Source organism: Mixophyes fleayi, chromosome 7, assembly GCF_038048845.1.
Source record: "Mixophyes fleayi isolate aMixFle1 chromosome 7, aMixFle1.hap1, whole genome shotgun sequence".
Lineage (NCBI taxonomy): Eukaryota > Metazoa > Chordata > Amphibia > Anura > Limnodynastidae > Mixophyes > Mixophyes fleayi.
The window spans coordinates 150,599,196-150,614,276 of NC_134408.1; the positions used below are offsets into that span (position 1 = coordinate 150,599,196).

At 44.2% G+C, this 15,081-nt stretch overlaps 1 protein-coding gene across 1 annotated transcript; it reads left to right on the forward strand.

The window, feature by feature from the left end:
• Positions 1-5,431: 5,431 nt before the first annotated feature.
• NIFK (nucleolar protein interacting with the FHA domain of MKI67) lies at positions 5,432-9,714 on the forward strand. Its single transcript, XM_075181139.1, has 6 exons — positions 5,432-5,587; positions 6,720-6,848; positions 6,945-7,053; positions 7,496-7,707; positions 8,377-8,439; positions 8,518-9,714. The coding sequence occupies exons 1-6, from the start codon at positions 5,477-5,479 to the stop codon at positions 8,707-8,709; spliced, it is 816 nt and encodes a 271-aa protein (XP_075037240.1). The 5' UTR covers positions 5,432-5,476; the 3' UTR covers positions 8,710-9,714.
• The last annotated feature ends 5,367 nt before the right edge of the window (positions 9,715-15,081 follow it).

The window sequence follows — 15,081 nt, forward strand, 5'->3', positions numbered from 1 at the left end:
AGGAAGTGGGATCACTTAGGAAGGGACAGAGAACAGAAGGTTCGTGTTGGATTAGTGTAGGTGCAATGTCTGGTATCACACAGATGATTATGGTGATCAAGGTGTAGATCCTTATTACTGGCATTGGGTGATAAATTAATCAATTATATGGGCTAACAAATCACAACACATTAAAGCCTTGTGCATTCATATCAGTTCTGTCTCTAGGGATGTGAAGAGATGCTTGGACTGTAGATTGCAACCCACAGGAGAGAGACTGTAAGAGCACCAGAGCCGGATTAACAATAGGGCTAAAGGGGCTTCAGGCCAGGGGCCTCAGGCATCTGGGGGGCCTGCCGGGACTCATTGGGTCGGGGGCGTCCCTGCCCTTGGCTCCGACTGTCACCTGTTCAAGGAGAATGGCAGGCAGCTAACAGCAAATGTTATGCTGTTAGCTGCCTGCAGTCACTGTAGTACTTACGTGGCACGCAGTAATCTCCTTACCGAGGAGATCTCGTGAGAGTGAGACTATGGGCTAGATTTACTAAGTTGCGGGTTTGAAAAAGTGTGGATGTTGCCTATAACAACCAATCAGATTCTAGCTGTCATTTTGTAGAAGGTACTAAATAAATGAAAGCTAGAACCTGATTGGTTGCTATAGGCAACATCCCCACTTCTTAAAACCTGCAGCTTAGTAAATCTATCCCCATGAGTCATATGGGGGGCCTCAAAGTACCCTTAGCCCGGGGAACTCCCTTCTCTTAATCCGGCCCTGAAGAGCACAGAGGAGCCCTGATCTGTGTCATGGCTTGTAGCAGATCTACATGCAGGATGAGACCCCAGAAATACATGCGTCAAAGTCTTTGTCAGCTGTCACAGGAACGTTCAGGTCTAAGTCAGGTTGTAAGTAGAACTAAATGTTAAGAGTCCGGCTCCCCGACGGGCCGCCGCGGCTCACTTCCGGCTGCCCCAGGCATCCCGGCCGTCTCCATGACGACCGGGACGTCACTTCCGCCCTCCACATCCCAGTTGCCTGGGCAACAACCGGGACGCTCTGTCTCTCCTGCCGCAGCGCCCGGCCAGCTGTCCTACAGCCGGACGCATGCACGCAGAAGAAGTTAAACTGTTTAAGTTTATATACATTGAATTTGCCTGTGGCAGTATTGCTCATTTACATTTGTATTGTTCTTGTATTCAGGACTTGGATTTACTGGTGATGGCCTTACACACTGTGATTAATGTATTAGGGAGGAGTCTCGCTGGCACTCTGCTCCTATTGGTTTCCCTCGCTACTTAAGGCAGTGAGGACAGAGCCTCACTGCCAGTTATAGCTCTCAGTGTAGCTAGGCTCCCTGGTCCCTGCTGCTGTGCTGTGTTCTAGTTCTGATTTTCCGTATATGACCCCTGGCTTGTTTCTGGACCCTGTTTTATTGCCTGTGACCTCTGACCTTGGCTTGTTCCCTTGTCTGCTGCCCGCCCTCGACCCTTGCCTGGACCTTACTCTGCTGTCTGCTGTTACCCTCTGACCTCGGCCTGACTACTGGACTCCGTTTCTGCCTCCTATCTGGCCCTTGCCAGTGCTGTGGCGACATCATAAACTTATACTACTTTGAGTTCAAGTCCTGGGGGCATCTGAGTACCTGTGAGCGCGTCCAGCTCTACGGGAAAGGCGCAGCTATAGGTGAAGACCTCTACTACCTGTTCTACAAGTTTATGGTGTTCCTTGTCAGCCATAACACTAAAGACTCATGAGTAGCGTCATCAATCAAACAGCTAAATGTTCATAAGAAATAGCAGCTTTCCCAGAGGATTCTGGGAGGACTCCAACTAGGCCCAGAGTACAGGCCATAGTCACAGCTCTAACAGAAAGATGTAGCAACAGGACGATCAATATCAGAGTTCTGATCTGAGAATGGAATCAGGCTCAGTGTTCTCTCCACATCAGAAATGATTGGCAGGAAGGTTTATTCCAGCATCTAGGTTGATGGAGTACAGCGTAGAGCAGCCGCAATGCAAACAGCAAAAATGCATCATCATCAGGCAGAGCCGTAACTAGGGTGGTGCGGGCGGTGCCGTCGCCCAGGGCGCAAGCCCGAGAGGGCGCAGCAGCCGCCCGCTACTCTCCCCTTTGTGGCACATTAAAAGGTAAAAAAAAATAATATTTTTTTTGGCCCCTCCCCCAACTCGCGGCACCCCCCCCCCCCGCGACTCGTGCGGGGGGGGGGGGGGTGTAGAGTGAGCAGGGAGGGAGGTTGGCACTTGAGCGGGGGGGGGGTAGGTGGTGATGAAAGGATCAAATCCTATTGCTGACTGGGAGACAGCTACGCGTCCATCTGTGATGACATCACCGCAGCTGCAGATCCAATGTGACAGCGCAGGGGGGTGGGATGAGTGGAGGACAGCTCCTCTGACTTCCTGACTGACTCACATGAAGAAGTTGTGCAGTAAATAGCAGGTATTTTAACACTCACAGAATCACATATTCACTAGCACCATATGTACACTATAAATGCAGATTATATACAACCTCTAGTTCCTCTCTGAATATCCAGTGTCAGCTTAAGTAATCACTTGATAAATGAAGAAAAAAAAAAAACCCAATATTGTCACTACACAAACTGTTGCAGATACAGACTTTTATGCTCTCTCTACCTCAATAAAATAATTGTTAGTCCTGTACTTCAACATATAGTTGGTGAGCAAACACATTGGGCGCACTCATAAAGGGGCAGACACACAGGGCGCACTCATAAAGGGGCAGACACACAGGGCGCACTCATACCAGGGGCAGACACACAGGGCGCCACTCATACAGGGGCAGACACACTGGGCACTTTATATAGTGTCATTAAGATGCTCTCTGTATTGCAGACACAAGAATGCCCTCTGCATTGTATGGCTGACACAAGAATGCTCTCTCTATTGCATGACGTTTGCTAGGATACTCTGCATTGTATGATGGTCACTAGAATTCACTTTTGTATTGTATGGCGGTCACTAGGATGCTGTTTATATTGTATGGCGGTCACTAGGATGCTTTCTGTATTGTATGATGGTCACTAGGATGCTCTTTGTATTGTATGGCAGTCACTAGGATGCTCTTTGTATTGTATGGCAGTCACTAGGATGCTCTTTGTATTGTATGGCAGTCACTAGGATGCTCTTTGTATTGTATGGCGATCCCTAGGATGCTGTTTATTTTGTATGGCAGTCCCTAGGATGCTGTTTATTTTGTATGGCGGTCACTAGGAGGCTGTTTATATTGTATTTGTATCACTAATACTGGCTAAATTATCATGCAGAACAGTATAAACCTTGCAATTCAATATGTATGATGCATCCATGGAAGTATTTTAATTTAATCTGAAAAAGAAAAATGTTTTAATTGTTCATGCTTGTGTGTATAAGTAATCACAGTTTTATTTAAAAGTATGTGGGTTTTTATCTTTGAAATCCCTAACTCCAAGAAGAGTGGATTGGGAGGAATAGAGGACATTGGGAGGTTGGAACCTCTTCTTCGGGGTTAAGGCACACACCAGCATGGTTTCGACATGCTACAGTTTTGCATACAGGTATGCAGAAGCAGTGTGATTTACTTTTTATTTTTTTAATTTTATATTGTTACTGAGACTTTTTGATCCGGTGGGTGACCCAACTATTATTACATTAATGCTAACCCTGGGAACTCCCTGCTGCTGGATTAAGCTGCTCCACTTACATAACTAATGTGTATACACCATCCACTGGTGTGCTGACTCTGTCTACTTGTGACTGCTCCACCTACATGTGCAATGCTTTGCCTACTTATGTGTTAGCTCCGTCAACTGTGATAGACGGACTCTGCTTACCATAGCGTATTGCATTTGCCTTGTATAAAAACCAATGTGGCTCGAGCTAATGGAGTGCTAACTCCGCCTACAATTTGCCCCGCCTACCATTTATTGGTCCCGCCTACATAAGGCCACTTTCAGAATTTTTCCAGGGCCACTTTAAGTTCCCAATCCGCCCCTGGTATTATGTGTGTGTGAGGGGCCACTGTGTGTGTGTGTGTGTATTATGTGTGTGTGAGGGGCCACTGTGTGTGTGTGTATTATGTGTATGTGAGGGGCCACTGTGTGTGTGAAGGGGGGGCAAACCAATATCTTGCCTAGGGCCCCATGAGGTGTAAATCCGGCTCTGATAGATATATATATCATGCATTTGCAAATATGTGTAGCAGAATTCTTTACAGTAAAGTGCTAGCCACACCCCCACATTAGATTGGCCACACCCACTTGGCAAATGTCACTCCCACTTTGATGGGGGGCGCCGGTGCCCTGTCTCGCCCAGGGCACTGAAATGTCTAGTTACGGCACTGTCATCAGGTAACACAAAGCGATAGGCTCAGCATCCGCTGTACATCAGAATAATAAAGCACAAACGATTGCAAAGTAAAGATGATAATCAGCAGTTAATAACAGGAGCAAATAGATTAAGTGACAAGCGGTGGTTAGAACAAACAGCAGGGACTGAATGGCAGTGATCAATAACAGCCGGGTCAATACTCAGGAACACAGATAACAGGAATGCTGGACACTGGTCAGATAATAATCTGGCAAGGAGTCCTGGCACTGACCGAATCTCAGAGCCGACGGTATGAACCCGTCCCCTGTATGACATCACTAATCATCAAGATATATCAAGTGAATATCTCTATTGCTCTCAGCTCAAACTTCAAAATTTCAATTGTTCCTCCAGCTAGAACAGAGACGAACACCATTATTTGCAGCAGATTAAGCTGAGAGATGTAGTGATGTAGAATTGCCGCCAGGTGTCGCTCATTAGGCTGAGAGGTGTAGTAATGCTGCATTGCCGCCAGGTGTCGCACATTAAGCTAGGAGGTGTAGATATGCAGGACTGCCGCCAGGTGTCGATCATGATGCTGGAAGGTGTAGTAATGCAGCATTGCCGCCAGGTGTCGCACATTAAGCTGGGAGATGTAACTATGCAGGACTGCCGCCAGGTGTCGCACATTAAGCTGGGAGATGTAGTAATGCTGCATTGCCGCCAGGTGTCGCTCATTGTGGTGGAAGGTGTAGTTATGCAGGATTCCCGACAGGTGTCGCACGTTTCCCTGGGAGATGTAGTTATGCAGGTTTGCCGCCAGATGTCACTCATTACCCTGGGAGTTGTAGTTCTGCAGGTTTGCCGCCAGATGTCACTCATTACCCTGGGAGTTGTAGTTCTGCAGGTTTGCCGCCAGGTGTCACTCATTACCTGGGAGGTGTAGTTCTACAGGTTTGCCGCCAGGTGTCACTCATTACCCTGGGAGGTGTAGTTATGCAGGATTGCCGCCAGGTGTCAGTCATTACCCTGGGAGGTGTAGTTCTGCAGGATTGCCGCCAGGTGTCGCCGTGTGGTATGGACGCTGTGGGTGCGGGGCGTCCTCCGGCCGCTGGGCGGCGCTGTCACCGGGTGAGATCCACGTGTTCCTGTTTCGCAGACGCAGCTGGTGAAGATGTCGGAGGGTCCGGATCACACGAGCTCTGGGGGCCCCCTGCTCTCCCTGGACCCCAAACTGCACGAACAGTTCAAGAAGAAAGTTCAGAATATCCGAAGGAAACCTCAGGTACAGCTCACATGTGTCATGTGTCATGTATGTATGTATGTATGTATGATTGTATGTATATGTATGTATGTATGGGATGTATGTATGTGTACATACATGATGTATGTATGTATGTATGTATGTACATACATACATGTGTCATGGATGGATGGATGTATGGACATACATGTGTTATGTATGTATGGGATGTGTGTACATACATATGCGGGACACGTGAGATTATTATTGGGGGATAATGAAATATTTGGGTTCCTCTCCTCTAACCATGTGGCCCAGTTTTGAGTCTGATTACATAGATTACATTATTTGGATAAACCCTCTGTCTGTATAAAGTGTCTCCTATGTAATAACAATAAGTTATTATATTAGTAATTGACTTATTCTAAACGTCCTCCTCGGCCATTAGAAATGTGGGAGTTAAGTTTTGATGCCATTTCTGTTTGAGCACAATCTAGTTTGTTGTCCTGAATGTAGGTTGGTTTATGGGGGTGCAGGTTGGTGTGTCTGGGGTACAGGACTGGGTAACTGGATGTATGGGGCTGGGGTACGGTTGGGGCTGTACAGGAATGGAGTATGGGGTACATGTGGTGGTATAGTAATGGCTAAACATTTTGTATTATGGGTTTGGGGTACGGTTGGTGCTAAGAAGGGGCAGATATGGGGAATTTTTGGCAGTGTAGCGAGATGGGTATAGGAAGTGGTTGGCACTATGGAGGGGTGGGAATGGGGAACAGTTGGTGATACGGAAGCCTTTTTTTTTTCTCCCCCAGTTTTTGGGGACACAGATTACCTAGTGGGGTTACCCTCCGGAGGCCGAGCACTTTAAGTAAACAATTGCCCCCTCTTATCAATTTTTTAGCAGGAAAGTTCGTTATTTCTCTAGGGCCTGGGACTCGGTCTCACGTCTACCCAGAGTTCTCGTTTTCAAAGCACAGTGTGCAGGAAGTTATTTCAGTGTGTGTTGTGCTGGTCTTCACTTTATTATAATTTTACTATCAAAAAAGCCCAGGTGAGACTCATCCCGTATCCCCCAAGTAGCCCGGACACAGCACCGCAGGAAGCTGTATCAGATCTCCCGGCTATATCTGTGGTTGTGCTTTATGTATAATGTAATATGGGTCTCTCCTGCCAGGTGGAAGCGCTCACTCCTGGCGTAATCTACATCGGTCACATTCCTCGCGCTCTGTTTGAGCCGCAGCTCAGGGAATATTTCGGCCAGTTTGGGACTGTAACAAGGCTGCGCCTGTCGAGAAGCAAGAAGGTAAAAATCTTTTTTTAATTTCTGTGCAGAAAAAATGTAGAGCTGTTATCAGTGTCCGTGGAATTGTAACTTCTCTGATATCCCTCTGGTTTGCAGACTGGTAGCAGTAAAGGATATGCCTTTGTGGAGTTTGAATGCAATGAAGTTGCTAAAATTGTTGCAGACACCATGAACAATTATCTGTTCTGTGAGCGGCTGCTAAAATGTAAGTAACGGGGTGAGTAGCCCACGCCTCTAGCTCTGTGTAGGCAGGGGTGAATTCCTCCTGAACTGTGGAGGTTCTGGTGCGTTAATTGAATTTATTACTGGGTGGGTAGTTATGCAGGTTTGTAAAGGATACTCGAGGGCCTGGGTTGAGAAAGTCTCATATAAAGTGTAATATGATTTGGGTCTATTGATAGTGAAAACAGTATATATATATATATATATATATATATATATATATATATATATATATATATATATATATATATATACATACACACACACACACACACACACACACACACACACACACACACACACACACACACACACACACACACACGTACGTGTGTGGTGTGGTCCGGACAGCAGTGTGATGTTTATTACGCTGTAATGTTAATAATAACATAAGTGTTGATGATTTATTCTCTCCTCTTGTCCAGGTGAACTTATGGCCCCGGAAAAAGTCCACCCCAAGCTCTTCGTAGGGTGTGACGCCAAGTTCAAGAAGCCAACGCTGCCGGCCGTGAATCGGTATAACAGGAAGCGCAGCGTGCAGCAGGAGAAGAGGATGTCGGAGAGGATGCTGGAGAAGGAGACAAAATTAAGGAAGCGTCTGGCAGAGAAAGGCATCGAATACGATTTTCCAGGATTTGTGAGTGTTACTGCCCAGTGCTGTCCAGATCGCTGATGCTGGGAGACTACCTGATGTTACTGGCAGCCGATAAGGGGAATAAGTAAAATGTATGAGGGGTAGATCAGGGTGCTTGTTACCTCTTCACATGTCTGGTGACGGCCATGGGTTCTACTCTGGGCCCTGGGGTTGGTTTGCAGCAACGAGTCACACTGCAGATAGGAGGCCGTAAGGCCCTTTATAAAGCTTATGCTGGAATAGTGAAGCGTTTTAAGGAGTTTGTGCTGTTTTTGTTATGTTTAAAGTACAAAATGTTTCTAATCACCTATTTGGTGTTTATAAAAAAATACCTTGTGCAGCCGCTAACTGATAGTCTGCCTTCTACATGTACAATATTCATAAGGGCAACATGCAGTAAAAATCAGGATATTATCGCGGTTCATTATTGCAGGGACTCTGATATTTGAGGAAAGGGGTGCAATTTTTCTGGCTATATTAGGGGCAGATTGGTGGATGTGTGTGTGAATTAGTGACAGTATTTTACATGTCTTGTGGAGTTTTGGTAGATGGGATTAGCTGATCTGATTGGCAGACGTCATCCATCGGTGTTGCAGAGACGGGGTCTTCTGTTCTTTTTCCTTCGTCCCTAAAAAGGGTCCCATAATTTCACCCTCTTTCCCTCTCTTCTAGGCTGCACATAAGAAGGCTATGAAGCAGTCTCTTTCCGATGCCGACATTTCGGTAAACAGTCAGGTGAGTGGAAATACCTCTTAGTCCAGACGTCAGACAGGTCCTGTCCGGGGTTGGTGAATAACGTTCTCTCTTTTTTAGGACCCAACCCCAGTGTGCACCCCAAATGTTCTGGAGAGGAGGAAATCTCTCCGCTCGAAAAACGCTGAAGACAGCGACGATGAAATTGTGCTGAAGTTACCGGAACTGAAAACCACGTCTAAGAAAGTACCGAAACTCACCAAGGCCGAGAAGAGGATGAAGGTTAAGAAACTGAAATTACAAACAAATTAAGTTTGAGAATAAGAGACTACAGACCCTGCAAGAGCAAAACACTGCAGAGGCCGGAGCATTGAGGTAGCCGAACGGGACAAATGTTTATATTCTGCTCCTGCAGATAGTTCCGCACAGGAACGCCCTCTCGTACTGGTCTCACATCTAGGATCTGCAGTTTTTATTTCATCTAATGGTATTAGAAACCTTTTATAAATTACAATCTCTTAATTAATTCTTCTGGGCAGGGCTGAGAGATTGGATTGTGGGCTCCATAAAAAGGCAAATTCATTGTCCCATTGTGGTACCACAACTTCCTCCTTTTCCATCGTTTTGCACTCGTTGAATCCAATACCGGTAAAAGGTTTCTAACCCTCCAAAGTTTCCGTCATCGTTCGCTGATGCTGCAGTGTTTATAAATGGTAGATCCCTCCTTACATAGAGACTCAGACAGGAGCACAGATATTTTTATAATGACCCGGAGCTTGCAGTCATTGTAACTCTTTATTTTGTAATAAACCAGAATTATTTGGTGTCTGCAGAGAGATGTAATGAACTTGCTGTGTATAGTCAGATTATAGAGGATAACACCAACACTTCTCTACTCTTTTTGGTCACTTGTTGGACAATTGTGGATAAAACTAGAATTTGTTTGGTGACTTCAGTCTTCCTAGTTTCCCCCTGATAGAATTGTACCGTAATATATTTTTTGTGGCACATCAAGAACGGTTGTAATCCAAACTCTGATATGATTGTGTCCCCTACGGATACAGAATATCCAAATATCTATTTTCCTGATTGGTGGGTCACTTTGTCTTTTGGTGCCATCTGTATCTATTGTGAGGTTCTAATAAGGAAACACATCGTCCTCTTTCCTGGGTTGTACTATAACATGATGTTGATTGTTTTGCTATTATAAAATGAATAGTTTATACATCTGGGGAATTGTGGCCCTTAGCCAAAGTATTGTTTAAAAATGATTGACAACAGTTCTTACATCAGTAAATAATACTTAACTGAGGAATATCAATGTCATCAAGATTACTTATTTAAAATAAATTTATCAATTACAGAACAATATACAGATCATCTTCATTATATGGTGATTAATTAAATTTACAATTTCTACAAAACCATAGTGAACCGTTCTTTTTCCCAGTTTTAAAGGGATTGTCCCCTAAATAAAAATCCTATCAGACTTCCCCCAAACACATTGACGTGTTCTGGGATATGGAGTTACCCTGTTCGCTTTTGGAAACAGTATTTGTAGGACTGATCACATTGGGAAACTAAGAAGAAGGTAAGTCATAAAACAGGTAATCTATATTTAAGGAAGTGGGACGACAGAAACGACAGTTTCAGAACACATGTAATGTTGAACTGCGATACAAATTATAGTTTTATTTATAAGGTGATACGGAATCCGCAACGCTGAAGATCAATAAAATATAAAAATAAGGGGCAATGGAAACCAGAGTGTCAATAAATATCTGTACAAGAAGAGACCATATAGAAACAGCTGGAACATAGGAAACATTTCAAAGAGGAGGAGATGGGAGGTAGAGGGGGAAACTTGTAAGTTATTATTCAGGAGGGGCAGATAAACGGAGACTATATGGGTGGAGGGAAGGGAGAGGAGGAAGTTGTTTAGGATGGGGCAGGTGGGGTAGAAAGGACCGTTGGAACGTGAGGAGGGAATTGTCTTAGGAAGGGACGGGGTACGTAAGGGAAAAGGTGAGATTTTTGAAGGAGCGCTTGAAAGATTGGAGGTTGGTGCAGTCTGGTCAGATGGGCCAGGGAGCTCCAAATGTGGAGAACAACACAGATGACGCCATGAAGACACAATGTGAGCTGATAAGAGAGGCGAAGGTCATTGACAACGTGGTCGGGGAGATTTTCTTGACAGGGTCGGAGATGTTGAAGGGAGAGAGTTTTATAGAAGAGGGTCAGCAGCTTGAAGTGTTCTCTGGAGCCAATGTGGCGTCTTAAGGAGCGCTGTTCAGAGGGCACAATGGGAGAGGAAAATTAGTCGCAGAGCTGCATTCAGGATAGATTGCAGGGGGGGGGGGTCAGAGAGGAGGAGATTGCAGCAATCTAGGGATAAGAACATGGATGATGATCTGGGCAATGTTGCAAAGGTGGAGGGCACAGAATTGGGAAATGGACTAGTTGTGGGAGTCTCATGGGAAATAGAGGGTGACACCATCAACCTTAAGGGTGACCGGAGGAGGGGCTGTGACACTGGTGGAGGTAGAGTACAGACATCCCTCTGGAGATGGCAGAGAGCCGGTCAGACACGTGAGGGAGCGCTCGGGTTAGATAGAGGGGAGGCCGAATGTGGTGACCAAGGCAGGAGGTGGAAAAAAAAACATATTGGGCCAGGCACAGCGTTGAGGGGAGAGTAAGACACTGAATGAGCGATCTGAGAGGTGAACCTGGAAGGTCGATGCAGCAAAGATACATGACTTCTAGCTTCTGACACTTACTCCGGTACCTGGCTTAATTTGTCCAGTACTTGGTAACGAAATGTCTTCCGTTGTGTCCTATGATACTGTGCTCGGTGTGGAGTTCATCGGTGCTATGGTCCACACGGATTGTGGTAAGTATGTGTTTGTGTTGAAGGAAACAAACCTGTGTGTAACCTTAACCACTTAGCAGAAAATGAGGGTCGGGGGCCTATGGGGGGGACAATACTTTGTTAATCTTCGTGGGGGTCCTGGGCTTAGTCTGATTCCTAACGGTCTGTCACCAATGTGCATTTCTCAGGCTCTGACTTGTTGAGGAGGTGATGGGGATATTGCTGGAACTTGTCAAGGGGTTTGGTTCTACCTTGTACATTGCAGGTTCCATAGAATTGATGTGAGTAAATTGCATGTTTTATATCAGATTAGCTATTACTGGATTGGTAAATAAATCTTATGATTAGTTTGTTTTTCATGTGCTGTAGAGGTCACATGACTGGGGCTGCTGAGCGCTTAAAGTGACTTGTGCACACGCTACATGGATGATTTATAGTATTCATTGGAAACATGCATCTATGTGCGTGTGTTATAATATGCATGGATAACCCGTGTCCCCTTCTGTGTCTGGCAGGAAATCACTTGTCCGTTTACACAGATATTTTTATTGATCTTTAATTCTTTGGTCTAACATGTTCCACAGCTCTTTGTAGAGACCGTATAATCAGACCCAGCGGAGTTTACAACCTAAATTTTTTACCATACACTCTATGGTTAATTTTGTCAGAACCCAATTAACTTACCTGTAGAACTTTGTGCATACAAGGAAAATATACTAACTGCGCACAGGTGGTGCCCGGGCGGATTGAAGGGTTAGTCATCCAGTCTAATTGAATTAGAACAGAAAATTTGATTGAAAAGGAGGACTTACCCTTGGAAGATAAATACAATCACCCCCCCATCCTCCAGGTGTCTTTATGTCCTCTGCGGAGTCGGGTACAGATAGTTGCTGTAATTTTCTGGTGAGAGGCTGAACTGTATATACCTGCATGCCCGGAGGGGTGGAGGGGCTTCCCTTGGAGCCCCTGGTATCTTACAGCAGTGCTAGCTGAAACCCGAATATCGTGGAAATAGGTTTTACGATGGGAGAACCACCTTTCTGCCAGGAACCAGAGGTACGCAAAGCCACTGGGGCCTACGGATGAACTGCAGTCGTCATCCTCAGGAAGTACCTTCATGTACTTATCGGAGCGTTGCATCAAACGTTTCTCAGGCTTCGATGTTCAACCAACATCCAATGCAAGAGCCTTTTATTTTGCATTGTCAACGGTGCTAAAAACATTCACGAAAGTCTTGACAAGATCCCAAGCACCGATGTGGGCCGTACAAATTCTGGAACACCGTGGTTGGATTAGCCACAAAATTGTAATATATTTTGGATAATATTTGTGTAGGACCCATCAGTGAGGTAACTAGCTGTGTATTACCCCTAACTATCTACAGCCACGGAGGAGGAAGAGGAATCTGTGGAATTAATGCTTATTCGATCTCCCTTTTTAGTCTGTTTTTTTTTTTTATTTATGTGGTTTGTTGCTGGGAGAAAGAGGAGTCGCTGTATGTAGAGGTGTTTTCTATTCTCGCCTGACTTAGAAGAAAGGTTTAACCCCTTAGTATCTGCTGCCATGAGGAAGGAAACTCAATTAACAATTAGTATACATAGCTAATCACTCACATATGAATCAAACTCTTCAAGCTGTAAGTGGTTGTTCTGTAAAACTGGAGGTAAATAGTTTTTATACGGTGGTAAATTAACACCAATATACTAACAAAAAAATAAACTAAAAGCCATTTTAACCTCTTGTTTACCACTATTACTTTTAATTTCAGGTAAGGTTAAAAAAAAAGAAGGGTGCGTGGTGTATAGTGTATGGTGTATAGTGTATGGTGCATCACTACCGGTGAGAAACACAATTCCAGTGTAAGTTTTATCTGGATTTTAAAATGAGTAAATGCACCTGACGGGGTTGGTGCACATTAAACCACGTTTACATGTGTGTTTGCTCCTTTATTATCAACATTGGCGATGCAGGACACACGTGTTCTATAGGTGAACTAAACTGATTGATTTACAGTGGGCGTATCCTTATCTACATTATACAGATGTCAACACTTGTGATTACAGCACATTAACTAGAAACTACAACACAAGTGTCACCAGTCCTATATTGTTTACTGAGGTTGCTCCTCTATGTGATGATTATTATTACCATAATATAAAGCGCTAGACTAGGTCCTGCAGACGGTCAGAGGGCCCTGCTCACAGGCTTACGATCTATATAAACTATATATGTAAAGATCTACGTGTACTGTCTGAACTTACCTGGTGTCAGATCTGTTTCTGTTTGGTAACTTCAGGCTGATCCAGTGGGAAATTGAAAAGCTGCAAAATGAAAACATATATGAAGAAAGCAAATTGTAATGGAAACAAAATATAGAAACAGTATAAACAACCCTAATAAATACAACGTAACCGATCTCACAAACTTACTTCCCAAAGAGAGATAACACTGTCATAGTCATGTACGTTGGTTGGTTTGTGGGCTATTTGTTATATTACATGAAATATTACAAAACTCATTTTGGGGTACAGTTGTGGGGAAGGAGGTTTATATACTGTTGTGTTCTGCAGACATATTTCTGACTCTCGTCTCCTCAAACTTCTCTGCTAAATCTATATAAAGCATTGAATTCATATTCAGTTATCTCTGGATTTAAGATAAATGACTAAATTGGAATCTCTCCCGTTATGTATCTGGTTGTAAATCTGGTTTATAACCTCTGTGGAAAAAATGATGCTGTAAAAGGATAATTATATTCCCTCTGGAAGTTTCAGCTCACGGTTATTTCTCCAACCTCACCATAAATACTCTGCCCCCTCTTGTTGGTAACCTTAGTAGATGATCTTACGTGTTACACAGACCTTGATTTTCACTTGAATAATTCTAACTTTAGTTCTATACTATAAACCACTGGGCTTAATACATAACTTTTCCTAATATCCGGGTATGAGCACATTCTATGAGAGGAATGTTTCCAGTGCTTAGACAGCAGCTTCTACAACTCCCGGGACCTGGTGATTCTGAGTCCAGGTAAGAGGGGGCCGGGGTTGGATAACTCAATCTAGCAACATAGGTGGAAAGTTTCATTTTTCGTCTTGGGAAGCGGAGGATCTTCTGCAAAGTCCAGATTGTGTCACCTTATTCCAAGGTAATTATCTGGGATGGAGTAGACTCTGGTGAAGGAATTTCTGGTTGAGAAATCTTTCAAGTACAAAAGATCCTTTCCGAGAGATTCTCTAAATCAGTAATGGAATGTTCCTATATGCGTTTCCTCCATTAAAGGTGATCCCCAAAGTAATACACAGTGACCTGTTCTAGTGGTCCCTGCTTACCAAGGTGGTCTCGTACTCCATCAAAGAGAATATGACTGGAGAGGATTCTTAGCTGCTTCTACAAATACCAGTCCTTCTATTCCAGGGTCCAATTTTACACTGTGAAATATACTCGAGGTGCTGCCCTGGATCCTGAATATAAGAATCTGGGACTCTCGTATAAGCTGATTATCAAAATAAAATAGAAAATTGGTAATGAGAGAAGTCTATCTCAGGTTTCTGGAAGGCTTTTACATTGTGGTGTCGCTCTATAAGTCTCTGCCCTGGCGATTTTTCTCCCGCAGATATCTTTCACTTTGTACAATTTGACTTAGACTTAAATGTATTGTATAATACACCATTGACAGAGGTCACATCAGGTTATTTAAGGTCCTGAGAAGAATTTAACCTACAGCAAGACAGCCGGTCATTCCTTGGAATCTCAACAGGGGTTTGATGATACTTAACTCATTTTATTCCTTAAATTAAATTATATTCGAATAT

What these genes read in the sequence shown, in the direction of transcription:
- NIFK (XM_075181139.1), top strand. Translation starts at nt 5,477, where the DNA reads ATGTCGGAGGGTCCGGATCACACGAGCTCTGGGGGCCCCCTGCTCTCC. An exon ending in CTGTGAGCGGCTGCTAAAAT is followed by an intron (nt 7,054 to 7,495) that starts GTAAGTAACGGG and finishes CCTCTTGTCCAG; the next exon opens with GTGAACTTATGGCCCCGGAA. An exon ending in AATACGATTTTCCAGGATTT is followed by an intron (nt 7,708 to 8,376) that starts GTGAGTGTTACT and finishes CCTCTCTTCTAG; the next exon opens with GCTGCACATAAGAAGGCTAT.